General features: G+C 41.1%; 1 protein-coding gene across 3 annotated transcripts in view; it reads left to right on the top strand.

Annotated features, from left to right (window-relative positions):
• FRY (FRY microtubule binding protein) overlaps window positions 1-27619 on the top strand; it is a 461448-nt gene that overhangs the window by 358619 nt on the left and 75210 nt on the right. For all 3 annotated transcript variants that reach the window (XM_032150526.2, XM_058437701.1, XM_058437702.1), the window contains 7 exons: window positions 5331-5430; window positions 6066-6237; window positions 12536-12792; window positions 13267-13413; window positions 14547-14715; window positions 15972-16062; window positions 22435-22517. In XM_032150526.2, coding sequence (XP_032006417.1) covers window positions 5331-5430; window positions 6066-6237; window positions 12536-12792; window positions 13267-13413; window positions 14547-14715; window positions 15972-16062; window positions 22435-22517 — 1019 coding nt within the window. The remainder of the gene's footprint in view (window positions 1-5330; window positions 5431-6065; window positions 6238-12535; window positions 12793-13266; window positions 13414-14546; window positions 14716-15971; window positions 16063-22434; window positions 22518-27619) is intronic.

Below are 27619 nucleotides of genomic sequence, written 5' to 3'. Positions count from 1 at the left end.
AGTGTGTGTGTGTGTGTGTGTGTGTGTGCATGTGCTGTGAACTTACTGTTCTCTAGTCAAAACTCTACAGCTATGCCATGCTATGACTCTGGTGATATTAGGAGATAGAAAGTCAGAACAGAACTTGAATAGGACCAAAGGAAATGAGGATAAAGATAGAAAGTGATGGTAGAACTGGCAGTATTAATTTTGCAAAATTTTTCATAAAACATGTTAATGTATTTGATTAAAAGCTATTAGATACAGCTCACTACTATAATTTAGTACAAAAAATTGCTTACTTGTTAGGCAGCTTTAGTTCAAATAACTATTTGGCTTCTGTGTGTGTCCTAATTAATTTTTCCCTCACTCCAAATGAGATTAGAATAAGATAGATAAGGAAATTGAGAAAGAAACTAAATGACTTTCCAAGGTTATAAATCAAGGTAAATTGTGTATTAAGAGTATAGGCCATTTCCAATCACTAGCTTAACACACCAGAATTCTCTTCACATTTTAATTAAATACTTAAGAATTTCATTATTTTTACTTTTACCTTCCAACACACTTTTAAAACGTGTTTAATAGATGTTTTAGAATTGTATGTAAGAACAAAGTGCAAAGTGTTGATTTTTAAATAATTTTGTTGGATTTATTTTCAGTGGTGGTTTTTGTTGGCATTGTTTGTATGTTTGTTTTTCTTTAAGTTAACTTTCTGTAAATCTTCCTAATTTAAGTCAGGCCTAGAAAACTTGAATTCTTAAAAGTAAATGCCTATTTCTTAAGGGAATATTATCCATCTATCAACAAGGAAGACAGGCAAAGCTTATGATTCGTAAGTCCCAATCACACTCCCTAACTGATGATAAATAGCCCTATTTGGTTGTGTCAGCCATCTGGAATATTTCAGGAGAGCAGAGTTGGGAATCTGGGCTCCAGAAACATACCATGTTGGGTTCAAATCCTCACTCCACCTCTAATCAAGCAGCTGTGTGTTCTTGAACAAGTTACTGCAGATGCCTACCCACTAGTAAAATAGGGCTGATGATAGGGTTAGAGTAATGATTAAACAAAAACAACCCGTTGGCCTAAGGCCTAACAAATGGTAAATACCCCATAAATAATGTTATTCAATAGTTGTTGCAGGAGAACAGCTGTGAAGTAATCCCCTCAATTAACCAGTAAAATATTTCTCTTCAGAATACCTCAGAACCATCTTGAGCTTTGTCACATAGTACTAGGTAAGCCAGAGTAGCGGACATTTCCCAAATTCTTCAACATCTCCTCTCTTCTAGATAGTTTTATTTCTTGTTTACTTTTTGAGTCATATCTACCTCCCATATTTATTTTATCATTTGATTTTTATTTGGTATGATCACAGCTGTCTTTATCTTTTACCCTTGCTCTGCCTATGCTGAATAATTAAATATTGAAAGGTATAAGATTCCATTTCTCAGCCTGTTTTCAACATCTAAGTACAGATACTTTATTTGTACTCTTTCGCTTATTTGAAATCTCTCTCATTGTTTCCTCCTCTGGGTTTCTTTCATTTTCTGGATCTGTTATTCCTTTCAATGTTGTTGCTCATAAATTTAATAGCTCATTCTTCAACAACAAAATAAATGCTCTGATTACAAGGTCAGGTGTATGGCCCTGCCTAGTAAAAGGGAGGCTTTGTCTGCCCCTTTCCTACCTTTAAATCTGCAGTGATCCAGCAATATATTTGGTTCATATATATGCATATTTGTATATATATAAATGTATTAGTGTTAAATTCCAATGTCAGAGACGTAGGTAAAGCATCTCTGCTACATAAGGCTCAGAAGGGAGTTTCCTTTCTACTTTTATAGGCAGAAAGGTCTGTTCCGAGATACAGCAATTTGTAACAATTCCAAACTACACTGGCTATGAAATGCACTGTTGTGGGCTGTCTAGGAGACTGAGAGCGTTGTGGATAAGAGCTTGAATTCTTTGAAGTCAGACTTATCTCGGAGTCTGGGCTCCACCACTTCTACATGACCTGAAGCAAGTACTTTTCTCTAGGCCTTGCATGCTTGTTGTGAAGATTAAGTAACAAATCTAAGTAAAGGTCTTGGCACAGTACCTGGCACAAAGTAAGCACATAATAACATCAATGTCACCCGTCATTCAACATCATTCTTGCACTCATCATCATCACCACCATCATCTGGGGGTAGTTCCCCAATTTTTCATCAGACCCAGCAAACTTAGACTGTGTTTATTTAAAAATACAAGTTACAGAAAAATAATCATTTTGGAGTAAAAATTAATAAATCTATTTTGGATGGCAATATATCAGTATGTACCAAAATTTTAAATGTGCCCTTTGACCTTGCATGACCTCTCTATGAATTTTTTCTAAAGAAAGGCCGGCACATTTGGTGTTTGTGGCACTATAATAATGAAAAAGTGAAAACAGTCTAAAATGTCTACCAGTACATGTCAAAAGTTGGATTTCCCAGGAAATAGACTGAGATGGATATTTGAATGCAGGACATTTATTAGGGTGGGCCCTTGGGGTCAACATCTATGGGGAAATGAAGGAATTAGGACTGGGAAGAGAAAAGAAACCTCAGTTATTCCCACTAGGGCTGCTGTTGGGGAACAGATATGACCTTGACCTAGGCAAACCTCTGTTTGAAGGCAGTTCCCAGAGAAGGCTTCAGATCAAGGATTCAGCTGCCATCAGTTTAGCTGGAGGATTGAATGTCTCCATCTTGAAAGAAGGATCTAGGTGGAACACCACAGTATGCATTACAAGAGTAGTTGTTTATGATATGTTCCTAGAATGGAATATGTGGCAGCTATTAGGAAGACTGAAGTGAGTGTTATAGTTCAGTGAAAAAGCAGATCATCAAACGGTATAGACAGGTGGTGTAATCACATTTATGTTTAAAACCCTGTGCTTTGAAGGAGAGGTATTTTGATGCAAAGGTCTGTATACAGACTTGGAAGACAGCTGAAATATCAAAATGTTGACAGTAATTGCCTCTTGGATAAGATTAACAATTGGGAGAATGAAAGGACATGAGATACTTCTACATTTTATTCTATTCACTTACCTGCAAGCAACATCAACTTGCAGCCCTGTGAGTGAACCATCTTCAGGGCGGACCCTCTAGCCCTATGTGTTGCTTGAATCTTTTAGAAGAAAAATATATTTATGTCATAAAAATTAATATTCAAGTAATGTTAAAAGTGGAAAAACTTTTTCATGTGTTTAACCAATTCTTACTATAATTTCTCGCTGAACTTAATGTAAAATGGGATGTATTCATAGTAGGACATGCCTTTCTGGAAGGGTGATTGTCTCATTCTGTTTTCTGTTGCCTATAACAGAATACCTGGAACTGGATAATTTATAGAGAAAGCAATTTATTTCTTACAGTTATAGAGAATAAGTCCACGGTCAAGGGGTCTCATCTGGTGAGGGCCTTCTTGCTGGTGGGGACTCTCTGCAGAGTCCTGAGATGGCTCAGGGCTTCACATGGCAGGAGAGTTGAACATGCTAGCTTCTCTTCCTCCTCTTATAAAGCTACTGGCCCCACTCCTATGATATGTGTCAATCCATTAATCCATGAATAGATTATTCCATTCATGAGGGGAGTCTCATGACTCAGTCACCAGTTAAAGGCCCCACTTCTCAATACTGCCACATTGGGGATTAAATTTCAGTATGAGTTTTGGTGGGGCAAACATTCAAACCAAAGCAGTGATTGTTCTAAAACAGAACTTCTTAGACAATGTAATTATGTAGAATCAAAAAAAGATTCCCAAGGAAAAACAACTAATATGTTTTTTCACCTTCAAACTATCTTTTTCTTCCTGAAGTTTGTTTGAAAATAAATAGTAGTAACCCACCTTCTACATATAAATCGTTCAGTAGTTCAACTCAACCAGGTGCAGTTGTTCACACCTGTAATCCCAACACTTTGGGAGGCCAAGTAAGGAGAATCACCTGAGCCCGGGAGGTGAAGACGGCAGTGAGCCATGATCATGCCACTGCATTCCAGCCTGGGCAACACTGAGACCTTGTCTCAAAAATAAAAAAGAGAAGAAAAGAAAAAGTTCAACTCACCAGGAGTTTTCTACTTATGACTTCTTTTCCACTATAATCTAAGAAAATACATATGGTGAAAAGATAACATCTTTAAACAGGGTTACATAGCAAGAAAAAAATGGATTTAATCTCTCTATTCTGTATGGTTATACTGCCAATTGCCACATAATCTATTCTGTGTTCCTCTCCCCGCATCCCACACATGCTATCAATTACCAAATCCTGCTGATTTTATCTCCTTAGTGTTCCTCAGATCTCTCCCTTCCTTCTTTCTCTACTGTTTCTGGCCTAATTCAAGCCCTCACTAGTTTCCATTTGCATTCTTGTAATAGCTTCCACTCTTAGCCTCATACAATCCATTCTCCACACAGCAGCCAGAGTGATTCTTCAAAAAGTGAATGCCATTGCCTCCCTCCCCAGGGCAAATCCTGTAGTGCTTCTCTGAAACTTTAGGGTGGAGTCCATAGGCTGGTCATCTTCTGAACCACCTACTGGCCTAGCCTCATCTCCTGTTCCTCTACTTATTTTATTCAGTCTACTACACAAAGATTCTTCCCTTTTACAATAGGCATCTTGCTGTTTCATTCTTGCAATCTTTCAAAATGCTGTCCTCTCTATCTGGAACACTCCATACTACCCCTTCCGTGACCTGGCTAATGTCACCTGGTGCTTCAAGACCCATTTTACTTGTTTCCTCTTCAGAAAAGACTGCTCTACCCCCCATCTAATGTAGGTATCCCTCACCAGGATTCTTGTAGCATGCTGTGGATGTTCCCACAACACTCATCAGAACTAGACTGGACAGGTTGTCTCCATGACTAAACTGTAAGCCCTCCTTAAGGACTGGGACCAGCCTTGCTATCTTTGTATCATTGGTACTTTGCACGTTGTTCCTGATAGTTGTTTGGCACTTAATAAATTTAGAAGAATTGAATGAAAATATTAATTTGGTGAGCTGTTGAGTAATTTAGTACATGTATCCTTTTCTTTTTCACTTGTTGGTTTGCGTTAAAGTCCGTTTGCATCAGGTAGACTTTTGTGTTCTTTTATCCTGGTGTCTCAGTATTTAATTTTAAACCAAAATAAAGTCATTGTGCTTTATCTACTGATAAATAACAAAAGAAGGAATCAAAAAATGGCCAAATGGGGGTAGGAATGTCACTAATAAGTGACCGAGGTTAGCATGCCAGCTAGAATTTTAAGAGGTAACAATCTAGCCAGGCTGTCTTATAAACCATGCTTTTTTTGTTTTGTTCTGTTGTGTTTTTAGGAACTATCCCTTCGACATAGTGACATTGTTAAACCTTGTTCTATTCAAGGCCTCTGACACCAACAGAGAGATTTATGAAATCTCCATGCAGCTCATGCAGGCACGTATCATTTACTGGCATAGAAAATATCCATCCTTGAGTACAGAAAATAGAAACGGTAGTTGATTACCTAATTGCTGTTTATTGATAGGCCTTTGTTTATTTCTGCATATCGTTTGTGGCTATGAAAAGTGAGAAAGCCTGGCTGGGCGCGGTGGCTCACGCTTATAATCCCAGCACTTTGGGAGGCTGAGGCGGGCGGGTCACGAGGTCAGGAGATCGAGGCCATCCTGGCTAACATGGTGAAACCCCGTCTCTACTAAAAGAAAATACAAAAAATTAGCCGGGCGTGGTGGCGGGCACCTGTAGTCCCAGCTACTCGGGCGGCTGAGGCAGGAGAATGGTGTGAACCCAGGAGGCGAAGCTTGCAGTGAGCCGAGATTGCGCCACTGCACTCCAGCCTGGGTGACGGAGCTAGACTCCGCCTCAAAAAAAAAAAAAAAAAAAGAAAAATGAGAAAGCAATTATATAATCTTTTGTAAACATACTAATTAAACTGATGTTTTACCTTTAATACTATTTTTAAATGGGCATTAATTAATTTTGTTACTTCTAACCTTTGTTAAATACAAATGCTCATGAGATATCCAGCTAATGTTTTTCATACTACTTTTTACTTTCCTACCTCTTTATAGATCCTTGAAGCAAAGCTTTTTGTATACTCAAAGAAAGTCGCTGAGCAAAGACCGGGAAGTATTCTCTATGGAACACACGGCCCGCTGCCACCCCTCTACAGCGTATCACTCGCCCTCTTGTCATGTGAGCTGGCCAGGATGTACCCTGAGCTCACACTCCCCCTCTTCTCAGGTACCAGGCAATAGTCAATAATGACATATGTGATCATTTCTAACAATGACATATGTGATCATTTCTTTGCTCTAAGTAATTTTTCTTTTAAATTCTAGTTTAATTTTAGAGTTATGACTGGGCACGATGCCACTCATTCCTATAATCCCAGCACTTTGGGAGGCTGAGGCAGGCAGATCACTTGAATCAGGAGTTCGAGACCAGCCTGGCCAACATGGTGAAACCCTGTCACTACTAAAAATACAAAAATTAGCCAGGTGTGGTGGTGCGTGGCTGTAATCCCAGCTACTTGGGAGTCTGAGGCAGGAGAATCACTTGAACCCAGGAGGCAGAGGTTGCAGTGAGCCGAGATTGTGCCACTGTACCCCAACCTGGGCAACAGAGTGAGACTCTGTCTCAAAAAAAAAAAAAAAAACTTAGAGTGATAATTAGTGATGCTAAGTTTGTAGGTCAGAATTACTGTGGGCTAGATCCAGTTACATATGAAAGTAAATTCTATAATTGTTAAATGAAAAAAAGTTCTTTATCTAAGGCAGTATAGGCATAAACATACATATGACAAATGCAAGGTGCTTAGATTAATAATACTAACTTCTGCATACATTATATGTATAAATTTCCCAAAGAAACTAATATCCCACAAAAGCTAAATATGAACAGTATAATTTATAATACATATAATCGCTGCAAGTTGTTTGGTGGTGGTTGTGATAGTGGTGGTGTTATGTGGCTTGTATTTTGCTTACATATATAAGTTGTTGAAAGTTTGAATTTTTGCATATTCTTTACAATCTTCATAAATAGTTTTTGTGAATTTGGCTTTGCATAGTGGATGGATTGCCACATGGAGGATAAACTGTAGTTAGGTAATGCAGAATTGCTAAAGAATTGCATTTGTCAGGCCGGCGTGGTGGCTCACACCTGTAATCCCAACACTTTGGGAGAGCGAGGAGGGCTAATCACCTGAGGTCAGGAGTTTGAGAACAGCCTGGCTAACATGGTGAAACCCCATCTCTACAAAAAAGACAAAAATTAGCCGGGCATGGTGGCCCACGCCTCTAGTCCAAGCTACTCAGGAGGCTGAGGTAGGAGAATCACTTGAGCCCGGGAGGCAGCTATTGCAGTGAGCCAAGATCATGCCATTCCATTCCAGCCTAGGCAACAGAGTGAGACTCCGTCTCAAAAAAAAAAAAAAAAAAAAAAAAATGCATTTGTCACCTAACTTCTTGCCTAAGCTTATGTAGCACTTTGCCAAGAGACAGACTTTGGCCTCTTGAATTCATCCTGTTTTTCCATCTCTATCACCACCTCACCACTGCTTTGTCCAGATCTTCCTCAGTCCTTCCCTGCCTCTGCGTTACCTAACTACAGTTTTACCCTCCATGTGGCAGTCCATCCACTATGCAAAGCCAAATATGTACAGCACTTCTTAACTCAAACTTCTCTGCCCAATTGTCCTAAAAATAGCTGATAACAGTCTACATTTAGTGAGTGGATAGTAGGTACCAGGCTCCATGCTAGGCACTTTATGTGCATTGCATTCATCACTTAATATGTATAAACCCTGGTATAGTATAGTGGTTAGAATAGAGGCTTTGGAGTCAGGCAACCTTTCACTAGTTGTTTGTCACAGAACCTCTAAATTACATTCCTTATCTGTAATAGTAATGACTACCCCATAGGATGTGAAGATTAAAGTGATCTAATGAAAACCAAGCAGCTGGCCCAGTCCTGGCATGGAATTATCACAACTACCACCACCACCATCATCACTGGTTTACAGATGAGACTAAGGTTTAGAGATGTTAAATAATTTGCTCAAGACCATATAGCTAGGAAGCAACCAAGTCAGAATTAAATCTAGATCTGTCTTCCTCCAAAGCCATTGCTATACAATTAGAACTCAGCCAAGGGGCGGGGAAAAAAAAGCTCCTTTTCTAAACTTGCTTTCTACCTTTTCATTCAAGAATCCTCTACTCCAATCCTACTGAATCTTTGACCAATATTCCAGGTCCTCTTGTAAATCTTTGCTTCTGTACATGCTGTTGAATGGCCCTCACCCCTTCTTCCTAACTTCAACTTTCCATAAGATCTAACTTAACATCCACCTCTACTGTGCAGACCTCTCCATCTACCTGAGGCAGAGTTAGTCACTTCTTTGTGTAATACCAGAAACAGTGGAGAGACCCAATAAAAGCCTTTTTAGTAAATTAATTCTCTTCTTGCAAAACTAAAATTTATTTTTATGCATTTCACCCAAGATTTGAGTGCTGCCTACATGCTAGGCACTGTGCTTGGGTTTCAGAAATACAGAGGGAAATAAAAGTCTCTCCCATCAAAGGTTCATAGTCTAGCAGAAAAGATAGATATGCAATCAAGCCAAGCACAGTGGCTTATGCCTGTATCCCAGCACCTTGGGAGGCTGAGGCAGGTGGACCACTTGAGGCCAGGAGTTCGAGACCAGCCTGGCCAACATGGCAAAACCCTGTCTCTACTAAAAATACAAAAATTAGCTGGGCATGGTGGCACATGCCTGTAGTCCCAGCTACTCAGGAGGCTGAGGCACGAAAATTGCTTGAACCCAAGAGAAGGAGGTTGCAGTGAGCCAAGATTGTGCTACTGCACTCCAGCCTAGGCGACAGAGCGAGACTCTGTCTCAAAAAAAAAAAAAAAAAAAAAGATGTGCAATCAAACGATTTTGATACAGTATAGCAAATGCAATTTTTTAAAAAAGAAAAATGCTGAATGTATTAGACAGTAGCTGAAGGACTAACCAATTATTGGGCTAGGAATATCAGAAAAGACTTCCCAGAGAGAAGTTGATGTCTAAGCTGTAGTTTGAAAGGAGTAGAAATTTGCATAGCAGACAAGTAGTTGATAGACATTACAGACCAAGAGCCCATTGCATATGCATCGGCTTAGAGTTATAAACTAGCATGATGTAATTGGGGGATTATATAGAGGTCAGTTTAGGTAACATAACGTGCAGGAACAGGAAAAGCTAGAGATGGTCGTGGGCAGATGCAGAGGCCAAAATCATATCTTGGAAGGCCTTGTGTGCACTAAAAGGTTTGTAGGCCAGCAATCTTCCATATGTGCTTTTTGAATCCCCCTTCAGAGCTCTGTAAACAGAGAGAGCATCCAAGCAAGCTGCTGGGGTTTTGAAAGCCACTGATGAGTTGCAAACGAGAAGAGGGAGTATCAAGATTAGAATGCATTTGTAAAAGCCTGGTTGCAGTATGGAGGGTGGATTAGTGAACATCCAGTCTGGAGAGAGGAGGATAGTTAAGAAATGATGGCAATAGTCCAAGGAGGAAATAATAAATGATAAGGGCCTGAACAAAGACAGCCCAATGAGACTGGAGAGGAGAAACCAGAGCGAAAAGCTGCCAAGCAAAGGCACAGAAGAGAATGCCTACTGTGATATCAGGGAGGTCAGTGGTGATAACCCTCCCAGAAACCCAATACAGGGAGAGGAGAAGGTTTGGGGCAAGGCAGAGATCAGGAGCCCAGCCCAGGATGTTGAGTGTATGCCTCTGCTGGACTTCCTCCTGTATGGATGAGCCTGGACTGAGGGAGGTCAGTCCTAGCAACTCACAGAAGGATGGAAGGGATTAGAGCCACGGGCACAGATGAGATCAGGAATGGAGAGAGCACAGAGTGGAGAAAGGGCCTGGACACCCCCACTTTTGCAGACTGGTCCGAGGAAGAGCAGAAGGATGCAGGGAGAACACTCAGGAGAAGGGTTTCATGGAAACGTAGAGGAAAAAGAGATTTAGAAGGAGAGAGTGAGCAGTGCACAGCCTCCGATGCAGTAGAGAGATCCCAGAAGAGAAGACCTGAACATGGCTCTCTGAGTTTGGAGATTCATTGGTAACTGTCAGTAGTTTCTGCAGGGAGGTAGTGGCAGAAGCCAGATCACAGTGGCCTGGCTGAGAAAGAATGTAGAAAGAGAGGCTGGCCCTCCAGTGGGGTGCAGAGTCAGAGGAGGAGTTTTAAGGATGAGCGATATTGGAGCACGTTTATTAGCTGGGAGGGAGATGCTAGTAAAGTGGGAGTGGTTCACAATTCAGGAGACAGGAGAGAAACAGTCCAGCAAGTTTAACCAGGTCAGAGGCTCCTATGAGTTGCAAGCAGGTTCAACCTACATTTTCTTGAAGAATTACCTTTTGGCTGTTTTGGCTTAGGGGAAATTACTTTTTAAAAATAACACAGAAAAATTAGGAGGTTATAATAGATTCCAAACACTTGTTTTTAATATAAACCCTGTGGTGAAATTTTTATTGCCTGTAATTTCAAGTGACCTAATTATTGTAAACGGCCAGACAAATTGTTCAGGTCCACTGAACAAGAGCATCCCACTGATGTGGTCTCACATTTTATTTAAAGTATTTCTGGAGCGGTGAATAGAGGGCTATTTGCATGTCTATGGCATTTTTCTTTTCTTGTTCCCTTTTAAAAAGGGAACTACCCTTGACTGTCCAGGAGCTACCTGGGTGCTTGGGATACCTCAGACAGACATCCCTACCCTCTTGGTGCTGATGTCTGTCAGACAAAGTGCAATTAACATAATAAACAAGCAAATTATGTAATGCATAAGTCTTTGCTCCAAAAAGTCTATAGATTTTTATACCATTGTCAAAAGATAGGTCTTTTGAATAACTGCTCTCTCTGTTATTCATTTTTGGGATTTTTTTCCCCCTCTTAAAGTCCAGATCCTTCTAGTGGAGTTTAAATAGTTCTCCCACCATAAAACTATTCTGAGTCTTTGCACCCAGAAGTCATTTTCTGCCACCGAACCCCCAAAGCACTCTGTTTGTGCCTTTCTGATTCCATTTGTCACTGTTTCCCTTGCCCCAGCGTGATTTGTCAACATAATTTGTCGGAGTCTGTTTCTTAGGGACAGGAACTGCATCATTTGTCAGTCTTTGCTGTCTTTGTCATGTCTAGCACAGTGGCTTGCACCTAGAAAATGCCCCGTACCTTGGGACAAATGAATGTTCTGATTTTATAAGGATTTGAGTATGTGACATAACAGTCACATACATCAGTCACATCCATAAATGTAGAAATCAAGTAAATTTTAAAATTTTGACCTATATAAAACATAATAGCTTAGCACTGTCTGATAATTGTGATATAACATTATGGTCTCCAAAATAAAAAATTATAATTTTAATTTTAGGAAAAGGGCCAAATCGATTAAAGCTGCTGTTTCAGAAGATCCAGTGGATTATCTTGGTATAATTCCTGGCATCTGTGTTGTTCTATTATTTAGCAGCCATGAGCCCTCTAAGCGAGGTTGCATTGCCGCACTGGATCATAACACCTGTATGAGACCAAGCTTTCTAATTTCCCTGAGGATAAAATACCTTCTTCTCTAGATATGAGAGATAGGAGATTACATCGGAGCCTACTGAATATACATAATGCTGTGCTTCTCTATCTTAGAAAGTTTATTTGGATTATAAAATTAAATGCTGCTGGCAGTGAAACAATGCCAAAATGCCCTGAGAGAAGGTAATGGTGAAATGACTGGACCAGACCTAGGGCTTCACTGTTTGGACTCACGTGTCTCACAAGGGATACGCAGCCCTTGGCAGGCACCTTCCACATGCTTAGCAGTTTTCAAGACGACTCTGCAAAGTGAGTTTATTCTTCCTAGAGATCCACATGTCACTTTTTAACAGCCAATGTTTCATGGAAGACACTTTGTAAGACACTGGGTCAGTGGAAAGATAATCACTGATGTTAGACTGATCCTAACCACAATTTATAAGAGCCTGATGGATGATAGGCACTGTGCTGAGCACATTGCATTCATTATGATTATATCTTTTAGTCATTACGGTAGCCTGATGTGGGGCCCTATCAGTCCCATTTTACCGACAAGGGAAGTGAGGAGCAGAGATGTTAAGTAACTAGCCCAGAGTCACATGCCACTAGTATGTGGTGGATCTGGAATCTGAACACGTGCCCTTCTAACTCCGAGTCCCTTATTTTGTCCACCCTCTGATATACATCTTCCGCTAGCAGTAGATTTGAACTCACTCCACTTTTACCAAGCCTGTGCTTGCCCCACAATGCTATACACTTTCCTGCACAGGGCACCAGATGTGGAGCAACAAGCTTGCAGACAAGCCTTGGTTTTATGATTCTGTGGCCTTGCGGAGCTCCTGTATATGAAAATGTTTTGTAAATGTAGGACACTGTTCAGTCTGCAAGTTGGCATTTGAATTTTAATTTATTTTGGTGGAATAAGGTATGGATGACTCTCTGTCACTGCAATTCTCTTTAGAGGTAAGCCAGCGATTCCCCACAACACACCCCAACGGGCGCCAGATCATGCTTACCTACCTGCTGCCCTGGCTACACAACATCGAGCTGGTGGACAGCAGGCTCCTCCTCCCGGGGTCGAGCCCCAGCAGCCCAGAGGACGAAGTCAAGGACCGGGAAGGTGACGTGACTGCTTCTCACGGGCTGAGAGGAAATGGCTGGGGCTCTCCAGAAGCCACATCACTGGTCCTGAACAACCTCATGTACATGACGGCCAAGGTAAACTCAGAGGAAATGTGCTTCAAATAGCATGGCTCTATCATCAGAAAAAAACCCTGGGTTAGTCAAACCCCAGGGAAAATGGGATTCCTTTAAAATCACATGAATGGGGATAAATAGTGGTGATGGTTGCACAGAAATATGAATGGACTTAATGCCACAGGCTGTACACTTACAAATGGTGGTGATGGTAAACTTCATGTTATGCGTATTTTACAGCAATTTTAAGAATGATAATAAAAATAAAAATAAGCCTAACATTTAAAAAACTCACATGAATAGGTATTGTGCATGACTGATTTGTGCATTATTAATTACTATCTACTGAAAGATGGCATCTTTCTGATAAATGGTCATGTTTCCCCCTTCTTATGATTTTGAGATGGTCATGACCCTCAAAACTACTTTCAGTCAAACCTTTTGCGTCCTTACAGTTTTCACACATCTCTTGGGCCGGTTTTTATTTTGTTATAGTATGGAGATGAAGTTCCTGGGCCAGAAATGGAAAATGCTTGGAATGCTTTAGCCAACAATGAGAAATGGAGCAACAACCTGAGGATCACCTTGCAGTTCCTGATTAGCCTCTGTGGGGTCAGCAGTGACACAGTTCTCCTACCCTATGTAAGTATCTCTCAGCCCTTCAAGCGTGATTATTCCTGCAAGGACTCCCATGTGCAATTTGCAAGTCAGAATGTGCTCTTTGCTCCAGCTAAAATAGAAATGTCCAGTTAGTCACATGAATCTCCTGTGAGCTCATCCAGATATTACATAAAAGTTCCCTTCTGCCCCCTAGACACAGGCTATGTGTGCTAGTGATGCCTCTGTCATCTCCTTACTCTGAGCCCTGGGACACAGAAACCTATTGATATAGCAGGTGGATATTTTTCTAGCAGTTACCAAAAGCTGCCTTCTATAAACATTGGGCCTACCATGTAAGAGACACTAAGTAAAGTGTTGTATTATTACTAATAAGAATGTTTCATGTTTACATCTTGATGCTCTTGAAACAATAAGAAAGCAGAGTATCCTGGTTTTTCTCTTCAAATTCAAGTGGTAGAAGAGAGAGGTAAGCACGGAGAAATCCTTCTGAAATGTCTGATATTTACAGTTGGTATTTAAAAGTGATAGGATCAACAGAATGACAGCGTTTTTAAAACCCAAACTCAATTGGCATTTCTGTGCTGGTTGTTTTTGTGACAGGTTTTTGCTTTCCTGCTGCCTTGAGTCCACATAAGCCTCACTGCAGCTTGCAGGGCTCAGGTTGGACTATGAGGCCTGCAATAATGTGGAGCTTTAATCCAGAGTTATTTTTAAAATTTAAAACCATAAAAACAGCTAAAATTCATTTGTTTCTTGGGGAGAAGAGAATAGCAGGGGACTGGATTCCTTTTTAAACAAAAATAGCTAGCAGTTTTTTCCCAGGGTTTGTATAAATAAAATTCTTTCTGAAGACGAGACCTTTGATGGCAAGTTTTCAGTTTAGATAGAATTCACGTACCTCAAAAGTAACTTTTAAAAACTTAGGCATTAGAAAAGGTAAGGGCTTTAAGAACACACTGTTGTCAGATGTGCTGATGAAGAGAGGTGAATTTTAATCCAAGTCCTTGGTTCATCCTAGGATAGCACAAAGATTAGCTATCACGGTGACAGCTCCTGCATGATGACACACTTATCTAAATGAGAGGTTTACTGGCCTAGTGTTCCTGTGGACTAGGCTCTGTGAAACATCCCTTGTTTTCTTTTTTCCTTCTCAGATTAAAAAAGTGGCAATATACTTGTGCCGTAACAACACCATTCAAACCATGGAAGAGCTTCTCTTTGAGCTGCAGCAGACAGAGCCTGTGAACCCCATCGTCCAGCATTGCGACAACCCGCCCTTCTACCGCTTCACGGCCAGCAGCAAGGCCTCCGCAGCAGCCTCAGGTAAGAAGAGCAACCGGGCAGACACCTGGTCACAGATCCCTGGGGTTTCCTTCATGTCGATTCCTGAAAGGATATGAGAATGTGTATGTTACTTTTTTCTTATTCCTGTGTGTGCATTCAATTAAGAGATGGCTTAAGAATAACTGAGACATAGGCTGGGAGTGGTGACTCACGCCTGTAATCTCAGCACTTTGGGAGACTGAGGCTGAAGTCAGGAGTTCAAGACCAGCCTGGCCAACATGACAAAACCCCGTCTCTACTGGAAATACAAAAACTTAGCTGGACGTGGTGGCACGCGCCAGTACTCCCAGCTCCTCAGGAGGCTGCAGGAGGAGAATCACTTGAACCCACAAGGCAGAGGTGGTAGTGAGCCAAGATTGCACCACTACCCTCCAGCTTGGGTGACAGAGCAAGACTGTGTCTCAAAAAAAAAGAGAATAACTGAGTCTCTTAGGGATCATAGGGTTAATGAAATGATCTTGTAAAGATGACTGAGAATCTGTGGCCCAAGCATCCTCCATCACAGAACTTTGTATTTCAGCCAACCCCAGCCAGGACACTGCAGTCACTCAGGAATCTCATTTCTGGATCCTCCTTGTATCTGGACCCTCCCTTGGCTAATATTCCTTCAGCGTTGATTAAAATACCCCCCAAAAGTATTATCACTTTTGGTTAATCGGTGTCTCAGCAACTTTTCATGAAATATATGCCATCCTCCTCAAATTCCTTGAAGCCTGCCTCCCTTCTGCTGACCCCATGCAGTAACTGCCTTCCAATTCCTCTCCTCCCCGAGTCTCCTGTGCCCTCTGTTTGCCCTACACCCTGCCACCAGAACAGTGTTCTTACAGGGAAGCAGTAGCACAGCAATCAGAAATGCTAGGTACTTGGCCTTACTTCGCTAGCATTAGTTTAGTAACTCCTGGACCCAGAAATACTAAAGAAGCCAACAGCAGGGCCAGCCACTATAAATAAGCTCATTACCTAAGTGGCCAGGAAGAAGAGGTTTCAAGAATGTAGGCTTGCTTTACGAGAGTTAAGGAATTTGGTTTGACCATAACAGATGTCTACGATTCTCTCATTTCAGTGGTGTGGGCTTGGAAGATTGTTTAGAATGTCTGAGATTGTGCAGAAGATGTAAAAAATCTTCCAAACATAAGATTTTACAGGAAATCTTTCCCTGGAATTACTTGAGACTTGAGCTTGACCCCTCAGCTTGCATCTTTTTATAAGTGTTTTTCTTCCAATCCCATCTACAGGAACCACCTCTAGCAGCAATACAGTGGTTGCTGGCCAGGACAATTTCCCAGATGCTGAGGAGAACAAGATATTGAAAGAATCTGATGAAAGGTTGGTACACAAATTTGACTTAATATCCAGTGTAATGTTCTGCAATAATCTACACAAAGACATCAATACAGGTTTGTGGAGTTTCATAAATTTTGCACATACATAAAAATCCTTCTTTGTTTTTAGAAACTCAGACTTACTTTCCAACTCTACTCAGTATATCCCTAAAGATAACAGTTATTTCTGTGCAAAGTCAGAGAAGAGAAAGATTAAGAAGGGTGTTGTTCTGGTGGTGGTGGAATTCTGCTTACCCCAGGGCTTAGTAAAAACCGTGAGTTGTTCTGCTAATGGACACAGACCATCTGGAATTAGAATTGCTACGTGAAATTTTCAAATCTGATTGTTGAATAATTTCTTAGGGATAGAGTAGTCATCTTGAGATGAGTTCTATGAAACATGATTATTCTTATTTTACTTTTGCTTTGTCGTGTCTTGGTTAACCAAAACACCATCTTTTCCTGCTAAACAAAGTCTCCATTCCCTCCACTTCAGCTCTTTAATAATAATATTTCCCCCATATCTCAGCCTTTTTATTGCCTTGCCTATGAACTACACATCAGTAGTCAAATCAGAGTCACTGTTTCCTGCAGTTGATTGTGAAGAGCAGGGAGACAAACCAGGAGAGAAAAACAAAACTCAATTTTAAAAAAATGAAAATTAGGATGATCCTCACAGTGTTGAAAACGCCTTCGGCTGAGCATTTTATAGTAAAAGGTAATGAGGGAGCCCTTTTACTTAAGAAATTAGTAATAAGGATGAGATGCTCAGGAATTCATATTAAAAGCAATTTAGGGGATCAAGTGGTGAAAATAACTCACTTAACCCAAAATGCCCCAGCAAGCCCACAGTGCTTCCTGAGCATCCTGAGGATTTCATCATGTGTATTGGGGCACAGCAGGGACTGGCGTGGAGACGACCTGACACAGGGCTGCCTGCCCTTGGGGCTCTGAAGGCTCCTTCCCTAATTCAGGCACCAGCCAGATTCCTCACTGCATCACTGGGCAGCTGTGTTACCTTTAGGCAGATGCTCATCCATACGGGCTTCCCTTCAGACTAAAAGCCCAAACCCAGCAGATCATGAATTATAGACCTTGTCCTTTGTAGTTCTCTAATAAAGGCTTTTATTTCTTTCTCAGGAATGAATAAAGGTTTTTATACTCCACATATTAGTGAAGGCACAAGATTATTAATTAGCATGTTATTTTTTAAAATCTATATTTGCTATTAATATTACCTTCTTTGGAAAACTACCTCATGATAAAAGTCACAGTATTTCTCTAAAGATATTTTTACTTTCTCACTAGAGTATAACATTCTTGATCATTTATTGTTTTGTCTGAGTTTCCCATCTGAATTTTATTTGAGGTAGAAAGATGATAGCTCTCCATGTATTACCATCTCATTACAAAGGCCCGTTTAAGGCCAGAGTTCTGAGTGTCCTGCCTAGAGTTTTTAGTGGTGCCTTTGAACTTAAGAAGCCAGTAATCTCTCTAATATCAAGATCACAGAACATCTTCAAGAGAGATTTTCTTGTTTAGCTCTTACTCCTGCTCTGTCACCATATCTCTGCTGGTCATTGGAAAGCCTGATGCAATTATCTACCCATATATATCACACATATTCATACATGTCAGATTCTTTTATACTGTTTATCTACCTGTAACATTGATTGATCATATTCACATATATGTGCAAACATATGTCTATGAATATGCTCTCCCAATGGACACCACTATTCCATTGATCCCATATAGCACCTACACTATTTGTCTACTGTATTCTTTTTTTTCTGTGAAAGTAGACTGTGCCCTCAGCCTAAAATCCTTTTTTCTCCTCGATCTACTTATCACCCTTCCTTCCTTGTAATCCCTGTCATGTTGATGTATGGGTGCTTACAGACACACTTATCTCAACCACCAGATTTTAATTCCTAGAGAACACAGAGAGACTGTGTATCTCTTACACTAAGCTTGTCCAACCTGCGGCCCACAGGCCACATGCGGCCCAGGACAGCTTTGAATGTGGCCCAACACAAATTCATAAACTTAAACGATTATGAGATTTTGAGTGTGTGTGATTTTATTTATTTATTTATTTTTTTTTTTTTTGGCTCATCAGCTATTGTGTTAGTGTAGACAGTTCTTCTTCCAGTGTGGCCCAAGGAAGCCAAAAGATTGGACACCCCTGTCTTACACATGTTTCCATCCTCAGTGATTAGTCTACTGTGCTGTACATAGTAGGCATTTTAAAGTGTTTATTTGGTAAGTGAATGACAATAGGAGAAATGTCATAGCCCCAGAGGTGGATAAGCTGTCCAACCACCACCAGTCCCCTTTCCCTTACCCTCTCAGTAACCCATCTCGGAGGACAGCAGTTTACTCCTTTCTTTACAGTCCTTATAGGCAAAGAGCCTACAGAGACAGTGTTGTTCAGAAACCCCGCCCCAGGCTGCTGTGTTAACACACCTCAGGAGTGGGGCATCTCTTCTACCATATCCATTGTTGGGCTGAGGGAAGCACCCGTGGAGTTGGACAAAATGACCGCCTTGACACCGTGTTCTTTACAACTAGATTAATGGTTCTTTGATGTGACTCAATAATATTTAATAATGCCGTTCCTACTGAAAAAAGCACAAACAAACCTTATAGCTTAAATGAAATAACATTAAAACAAGAGTAAAAGAACATGTGCCAAGCTAAGGGGAGGGTAAGACAGTTGATGTCTTAACTCCTGACTAAGGAAAACTACAACTTAACATTAACCTAACCTTGAGGCCCCAGTAGCCAAAGTAAGAAAAGAAAAATAAAGCAAATTTTATAACATTCAATTTTTTTAAAAAAAAAAAGTATTCAAGTTGACAGTAATCTATGGAACATTTCAAAATAGCTAGAAGAGAATAATTTGAATGTTCCTAGCATAAAGAAAAAATAAATATTTAAGATGATGGATATCCCAATTACCCTGATTTGATATTTACACATTAAATGCCTGTATCAAATGATCACATCTACCCTGAAAAATGTACATCTATTGTGTATTAATAAAATTTTTTAAAAACAATCAGAAATTGTAACAGAAAGTACACCTACAGTCTAAGATTTTTCATGTAGTTTATTTTACTAGGCATCAAAATGAACATATATTTATTAAAAGAGTAGTTTATAGCAATTTTTAAAGTATGCAGAAACAATCTTCATAAGGTTTTGTTTTTGTTTTTGAGACAGGGTCTCATTCTGTCACGTAGGCTGAAGTGCAGGAAATCACAGCTTACTGCGGGCTCAGCCTCCCAGGCTCAAGCAGTCCTCCTGCCTCAGCCTCCCAGGTAGCTGGGAGTACAGACGTGCCACCACACCTAGCTCATTTTTTTATTTCTTGTAGAGACGGAGTTTCACTATGTTGCCCAGGCTGGTCTCAAACTCCTGGGCTCAACTGATCCTCCCACCTCAGCCTCCCAAAGTGCTGGGATTACAGGTGTGAGTGACTGCATCCAGCCATAAGTATTTTCAATATATCAATCTTAATAAAAGATTTTTATAAATTTATATGCCCACAAAGGGATTTTTCATAGAAAGCTAAAGCAGTAAACCTCACCTGTATAAATTTTGAACGATCTATGTTGAAACAGAGGTAATTTCTATCTAAATTGATAGTGTTGGTATACATTAATATTAGTAACTATCAGTTATCTAAGTATTATTAATTTGAGCTAAATCAAGGTAAAACTGAGGGGAACATTTCATCCTTCTAATTTTTCTCTTATCAGAGCTATTTTCATGATGTATTTCTTAAGGTATGTACCTTTGATGTTAAAAGACATCAAAGATTCTACTTAATCCTTGAAATTCTTCGAGGGACCAGACCCAAAATAAGCTTCTTCAACCCAGAAAAGCAAAGGAAAATAACAGATTTTACACTTGGGAGTCAGTTTTTTGCTTTTTCCTTGCCAGACATACACTTTGCTACACTGTGGCTTCAGTCTTCTCCAGAACAAGGAGAACAGTCTGGAAGGGACTTGCTCCTCCCCTTTATTCCAGCCTCATAAATAAACTCCACCCAGCACCCCTTTAAATCCAACTCAAAAGGGAAAAGAGATGAGTTGTCATCCATCCCGTAGTTCTTCCGGGTCCAGGCCCTCCAGGGCACAATTTAAAACCCGACATAGAGCACAGTTCATGGTAGCTGGAAGTGCTGTGGTGCTCTCCACCCGACAGAAACCTGCAGATGTGCCATTTTTTCATCACCCTGCTTTGGTTCCTTTCTGAATGATGCCTGGGCTTAGCAGATCTGTTTATCACTTTGCATTTATCAGCATAAATATGATTAAAGAACTTCTTCAGAAGGTAATAAGTTTGTCCTTTTTCCAGTTTATTTTCATAAATACCAGTCTGATTTAGTTGGCCGATTTGTATGAAACTAAGCCAGTGTCTTAGATATTCTGTTCTTATAGATTCACGAATGCCCAAAAGATATAACAGTGAAGAAGGTTTGAGGTATGAAGTTACTGGGGAAAAGATAGCTGTCAGGATGGGGGAAATGCTGTTGCAAATATCTAAGAAGTGAATAAAACCAAGCTCATTACAGTACATTTCTGTAATTCAGCAAATCCAAATCACTGATGCAGTGCCCTAAGTTTCTACACCTGGGACAAGATGGGCATCTTAATGGCACATCCAGGACTTTTTGCTGAAATGTTACTCTTTCTCCACACATTAGTGAGGACAGCAATAGCCCTGCACCTTCCAGTGTCCCCAAAAGAAATAGAGCATTGATCTGTTATGAGTTAAGTCAGAATACCCGGTGAGTAATGTAGAGGGACACACCTATTTTGGCTTGAGTTTTCCAGGTATTTCTAGATAGCCTTAGTTCTTTGTTTTGGCTACATATATATTAAGTTGATAAAACCTGCTGTGTATCATTTTATATAAAATAAATATAGACATACCATTTTGCCCACACTACCCCTGAACCACATCCTTGCCCTACCTTGTAGGCCTCTGTTTGAGAAATATGCTATTGATTTCTTTCTAGAAATCCTAGGTAGAAGCATAATAACTAATACCTTATAGTCAGACAGTATCTTGCAGTTTTGGAAACACTCTCAAACATCCTTTCTTTTGATCCCCCAAACAACCCTAATTAAATAAAAGACAGAGTATTATTATGATGCCCTTTTTGCAATTGTGGAAACAAGTTCCCCAGGGAGGTAGAAGCCTTGGCCATGGTTACAGAGCTAGTGAGAGAGAGCTCAGCCTTAAAGCTCCGTGTTCCACACAGGGAGTTGGCGTGGCACTGAAGGCCTCCTGCACTGCCACCTCCCTGTGGTCAACACTAGACAAGGTGTATAACTTCGCCTCCCCTCAGTTTCCTCATTGTAGAATAAATAATGCTTATCTCAAAGATGAGTGAGCAAGATTAAATAAGAGGATGTCTGTGAATTACTATACTTCAACATTTTTATTTTCTTTTTTGTTGTTGTTTTGTTTTTGTTTTGTTTGTTTTTGGTAGGGGTTACTTCTTAACAAGCCACAAGAGAGACCAGACCAAAGAGTCCTTCTGGTTACATCAATCCCCAACTAGGACCTTTCCTTGAACACTCTCAAACTATTTTAAGAGAAACTTTAATGCTGGGTAAAGTCCAAGATTTATTATAAAGCTGTTTTTGTGTATTTCCCATTCTATGTACTTTCAGTTGTTTAATCATTCGGGAAATATTTATTGACCACCTACTGTGTGTCAGGCTATGTAAATAAGGGAATCATGTTATTCAGTATCATGCCCGTTTTCTTTCCAAAGCAAATGTTACCATTTTCTAGTTCAATTGAAATATTAGGCTTAAAATTTTTATCTTTTCAAGGTTTGGACTTATGCTTATGAGCAAGAGTGACCACTGACCCTCTCAAGGAAACAAGAAATGTTTGGGGTACAATTTTTACAGCATTCCTTTAAGAAAAGCACCACTGGCAACTAGCAGCTGAAAAACCAACCGCTAAACCATAGTGTCAGTTTATGAGTAAGAGCATAGGCCGGGCGCAGTGGCTTACGCCTGTAATCCCAGCACTTTGGGAGGTCGAAGCGGGCAGATCACGAGGTCAGGAAATCGAGACCAGCCTGGCTAACATGGTGAAACCCTGTCTCTACTAAAAATACAAAAATTAGCTGGGTGTGGTGGTGCACACCTGTAATCCCAGCTACTTGGGAGGCCGAGGCAGGAGAATCACTTGAACTTGGAAGGCGGAGATCGCAGTGAGCCAAGATCGCACCACTGTAGCGCAGCCTGGTGACAGAGTGAGACTCCAACTCAAAAAAAAAACAAAAAAAAAGCGCACATGCACACATGTTAATATTTCATTCCGGTTGTTCTTGTATTTGAAGGTTTAGTAATGTCATCAGAGCCCACACTCGCCTCGAGTCAAGATACAGCAATAGCTCTGGAGGATCCTATGATGAAGATAAAAGTAAGTACCAACAGGCTGTGGGCTTTCAGACGGAACGCACGTGGTCAGAGGATGGAAAATGAGTGTTCTGATTGTTCTTGGTCTGATTACTAAAAGGGCCTATAGATATTAAGTAACCATTTAATCCACCTATGCAGATGAGCATAGAGTCAGCATCCTCAAAAGTTAAAAAAAAAAACAAAAACCATGGACAAATCAAAATTATAAAAATTCAAACTACCATCCACTCCTGTGTTTATATATATATATATATTCAATTTTTTTTTTTTTTTTTTTGGAGACGGAGTCTCGCTTTGTCGCCCAGGCTGGAGTGCAGTGGCACCATCTTGGCTCACTGCAAGCTCCGCCTTCTGGGTTCACGTCATGTTCCTGCCTCAGCCTCGCCAGTAGTTGGGACTACAGGCACCCACCACCACGCCCAGCTAATTTTTTGTATTTTTTAGTAGAGACGGGGTTTCACCGTGTAACCAGGATGGTCTCGATCTCCTGACCTCGTGATCCGCCCACGTCGGCCTCCCAAAGTGCTGGGATTACAGGCGTGAGCCACCGCGCCCGGCCGTGTTTTTATATTCTTGACATTTTTTGTTGGTGATGCATGTGGGGAAAATACACTAAGTCATAGTCCCATTAGAAAACAAATGTTGTTGGCCAGGCGCGGTGGCTCACGCCTGTAATCCCAGCTCTTTGGGAGGCCGAGGTGGGCAGATCACGAGGTCAGGAGATCGAGACCATCCTGGCTAACACGGTGAAACCCCGTCTCTACTAAAAAATACAAAAAATTAGCCGGGCGCGGTAGCGGGTACCTGTAGTCCCAGCTACTCGGGAGGCTGAGGCAGGAGAATGGCATGAACCTGGGAGGCAGAGCTTGCAGTGAGCCGAGATCGCACCACTGCACTGTAGCCTGGGCGAAAACAAATGTTGCGGTTCAGTTTTTCTACCTATCTTGCGAGTGGGTTTAACCTTGAAGATTTGAAAGTCTGCTCACTCAGGATAGGATCTGTTCCTATGTTGAATTTCTCAATGGCATAGTCTCCATAGCCTAATGAAAACCTTGCTAACCTGGGAGTTAGCTTTGTGACAGGAATTTCTTCTGGTAGTTGGGAAAACCAAAAAGGTCAGTGCATTTACTGATTTTGTTTAAGCCCTGGACAGCTTCTGTAGATATTGAGCAGATACAGAGTATTAGTTGGTCACAAGTTACAGAAATTCTGAAACCAAAGAATGCTCACAGTGACATTTTAGATTTGCTAAGGAAATCATTATCTTGTGGGATTTATTCTTTTTTGTCAGAAATTGTAAATATACTGACATTTCATGAGTTAAGTTCATTTCGTAAGTTGGCGCTTTGAATTGTTGTTTTGAATTGTTTTGTTTTTACAGAAATGTGCAATGTCAGGTAAGAACTAGGTAGTTCCAATAAGGCCACATTTCAGCTACCCTTATTCTACTTCTGAATGCACAGACAGGCAGTTCTCTACCATTAAAATACTAATGGAAGGCGTGTCTAAAATCCATATGTAATTATCATGCTCTAACGTAGGTTAAGTTTCAGCTATGTCCCTATAAAACCTTCACTAGAGCTGTCAATAGGAAGTAAAATAAAGCTGTTTGTGTTTTCCTTCCTTTGTGTGTCCCCTCAGGGGATTGTACCATCCACACACTGAATAGTCAAATCTCAGTACCATAGGCCGTTACTTCTAGAAGGCACCAGATTTTAGAGATGAGGAAAGTAGTACTTGAGAAATGGAGAGTTGGTTCAAGAAAAGTCTGGTTACTGTGGCAATATCTGGTAACCCAAAGTTTGAGGACAGAAAAATTTAAGTTTAGGCCACCTTAATTCCTCTCAGCACATTTTGGCTGATTGGATATATATCTGAAAACATCACTGAAACAAAGAATAACATATCCTTTCCTAACAGAAATCTCACAATTTACTTTTTAATTCTTCAATATTCTCCCTTTTTGTTTCCCTTTCAAGTTTTATTGAAGAGTAGCTAGTTACCTAGCAGTACATTTGGCAACTGACTTATCCTGGATGATTATCTGAGAAGTTAATTTGCTGCAAGTAAGTTACTTGTAGGTAAATTGCTGAGAGTTAGAACCGAGATGAGTTACTAGTGCACCTGCTTTAAATTTTTTCCAGGCTAAAATTGTTGTGGCCAAGCTTCATGGCATAGAATTATAGGGTTCTGGTTGCTCACTTGTCAGTGTATTAGAAAAAGCCAGTAGTCACTCTTCCTGAGGGAAATCCTGACCTTTTCCACTGAAACCCTCTTAGCCACATCCCATGAGAAGTGGGGTGTTCTTGGTTCTGGTTTTCTGATGCCTGTCTTCATTCAGAGCCTCAGTTGTCACAACAGGAAGACACCCCTCCACCAGCTCTGTAAATGTTAAGGCCAGCATTCTACACTGGGCCAGCAGCATCAAATCAACGACTTCGTACTACCTTGCAGAAGTGAAGGAAAGAAAAATTACGTTGTTATAAAATTGCCTAGAGACAACGTAGTATGTTCTTCCTCTTAATACATAAACTGATCCCAAGAATAAACCAGCTGGTCTGCAGCCAAATACCTGGGTTAAATCCTGTGCCCACCTGTATTGCTCTTCTTAAATGCTGCTGGCCTGCTTTGGGAGCATGATAAGAAATAAACGTGAAAAGTGTTGCTGTACTTATTTTATTTTATTTTTATTATTGTTTTTGAGACAGGGTCTCACCCGTAGCCCAGGCTATAGTGCAATGTCACGATCCCGGCTCACTGCAGCCTCTACCTCCGGGGTGCAAGCAATTCTGCTGCGTCAGCCACCCTAGTAGCTGGGACTACAGGTGTGCACCACCATACCTAGCTAATTTTTGTATTTTTAGTAGAGACAGGGTTTCACCATGTTGGCCACGCTGGTCTTGAACTCCTGACCTCAAGTGATCCACCCACCTGGGCCTTCCAAAATGCTGGGATTACAGGTGTAAGCCACCACGCCTGGCCTGTACTTACTTTAAAGATAATATTGTGAAGTTCATTCATTCAACAAATATTTATTGATCCTTTACCACGTGCCAGGCACCATTGTAGGTAGTAGGGAAAAAACAACAGAACAGAAGAAGTCCCCACTCTCCTGGAGCTTACATTAGAGTTGGGGAGGAAGGTGGTGCTGGTGAATTGGTGATCACCCATGGGTGGAGGGGGAGGGACTAAAGCAGGGCGAGCAGGGTAAAAAGTGATTGGGATTGGGAGTCAATTTAAATAGAGTAGTCAAGGAAAGCTGCTGTAATAAAGTGATATTAGGGCAGAGACTTGAATGAAGCAAAGAAGTGAGCCATACAACTGTCTGCAGATGAGCATCCCAGCCATAGGGAGCAGCAGATACAAGGGCCCTGAGGCTGTATGGGGCCCAGCCTGATCACAGAACAGCAAGGAAACTAGGATGAGTGGGGTGGAGTGAGCAAGGGTGCGCTGGTAGAAGATAAGCCAGGAGAGGAACATGGAGGGGGAAGACCTTGTAAGGCCTTAAAGGCCACGGGTGTGGATTTGTGGAGAGCCACTGGAGGGTGTTGAGCAGAGAAAGAGACACTACTGAACTTGTTTTAAAAGAATTGGTCTGTCTGCTCTGTGGAACATAGACCTCAAGTGATCTACCCGCCACGGCCTCCCAAAGTGCTCGGATTACAGGGGTGAGCTACCGCGACCAGCCAAAATTGTGCTTTACTGAGATGAGGAAGACGACAGGACAAGGATGGAAGCAGTGAGACAGTTAAGGAGGCTATTGCAGTGGCCCATGCAAGAGAGGATGGTGGCTTAGTCTAGAAGTAGTGGTGAAGGTGGAGAACAGTGCTCAGATTCTGGAGATGTTTTGAGGGCAGAGCTCTCTGAATATGTGGATGACAAGTTACTGAACCTCACTTTCTTCTCTACAAAATGGGGATAAAATAGATACCTATTATTGGGCCATTAATATGTGAAATGCATAGGCCAGTGCCTGGCATCAAGTAAGCCCTCTGTGCTAGTTCCTAATGTTATGATTTTTATTATTATCGTTATCATCATCATCACTGTGATTATTATTTGAGTATGGGATATGAGGGGAAAGTCAGGGATGACTTTAAGTCTCTTGTCCTGAGCAAACTGGAAATATGAAATTGTGTTTTTTTTTTTTTTGAGGCAGAGTCTTGCTCTGTCACCCAGGCTGGAGTGCAGTGGCATGATCTCGGCTCACGGCAACCTCCACCTCCTGGGTTCAAACGATTCTCCTGCCTCGGCCTCCTGTGTAGCTGGGATTATTACAGGCGTGTACCACCACCCCCGGCTAATTTTTTGTATTTTTAGTAGAGATGGGGTTTCTCCATATTGGCCAGGCTGGTCTCAAACTCCTGACCTCAAGTAATCTACCCGCCTTGGCCTCCCAAAGTGCTAGGATTACAGGGGTGAGCTACCGCGACCAGGCCAAACTTTGCTTTATTGAGATGAGGAAGACTGGAAGAGCAAATTTTCATAGAGATGGGAATTCAACACGATTTAATGTTTTTCTTTTTGTGTATCTGTATTCTGCTTTGCTTTATAATGAATAATTATAAATTAGTTACCAAGTAATAACTATTCAAGTAGTACCCAAACAAGTAATTCTAACCCATTTGATCATGTAATTCATACTCACCAAATGAAAAAGTTGGAAAGTTATTTCTGGCCAGGCACTCACACCTGTAATCCCAAAACTTTGGGAGGCCAAGGTGGGAGGATCACTTGAGTCCAGGAGTTCGAGACCAGCATGAGCAACATGTTGAGACCCCATCTATTTAAAATAATAATAATAATTTTTTAATTAGCCAGGTGTGGTGGCACATGCCTATAGTCCCAGCTACTTGGGAGGCTAAGACAGGAGGATCTCTTGAGCCCCAGAATTTGAAGCTGCAGTGAGTTGTTTTTGTTTTTCAAACAGAGTCTCACTCTGTCGCCCAGACTGGAGTGCAGTGGCATGATCTCGGTCCACTGCAGCTTCCACCTCCCAGGTTCAAGCGATTCTCCTGCCTCATCCTCCCAAGTAGCTGGGATTACAGGCACGTGACATCATGCCCGGCTATTGTGTGTGTGTGTGTGTGTGTGTGTGTGTGT

This window comes from Hylobates moloch, unplaced genomic scaffold, assembly GCF_009828535.3.
Source record: "Hylobates moloch isolate HMO894 unplaced genomic scaffold, HMol_V3 SCAFFOLD_4, whole genome shotgun sequence".
Taxonomy (NCBI): domain Eukaryota; kingdom Metazoa; phylum Chordata; class Mammalia; order Primates; family Hylobatidae; genus Hylobates; species Hylobates moloch.
This window is presented reverse-complemented; position numbering and strand designations above follow the sequence as displayed.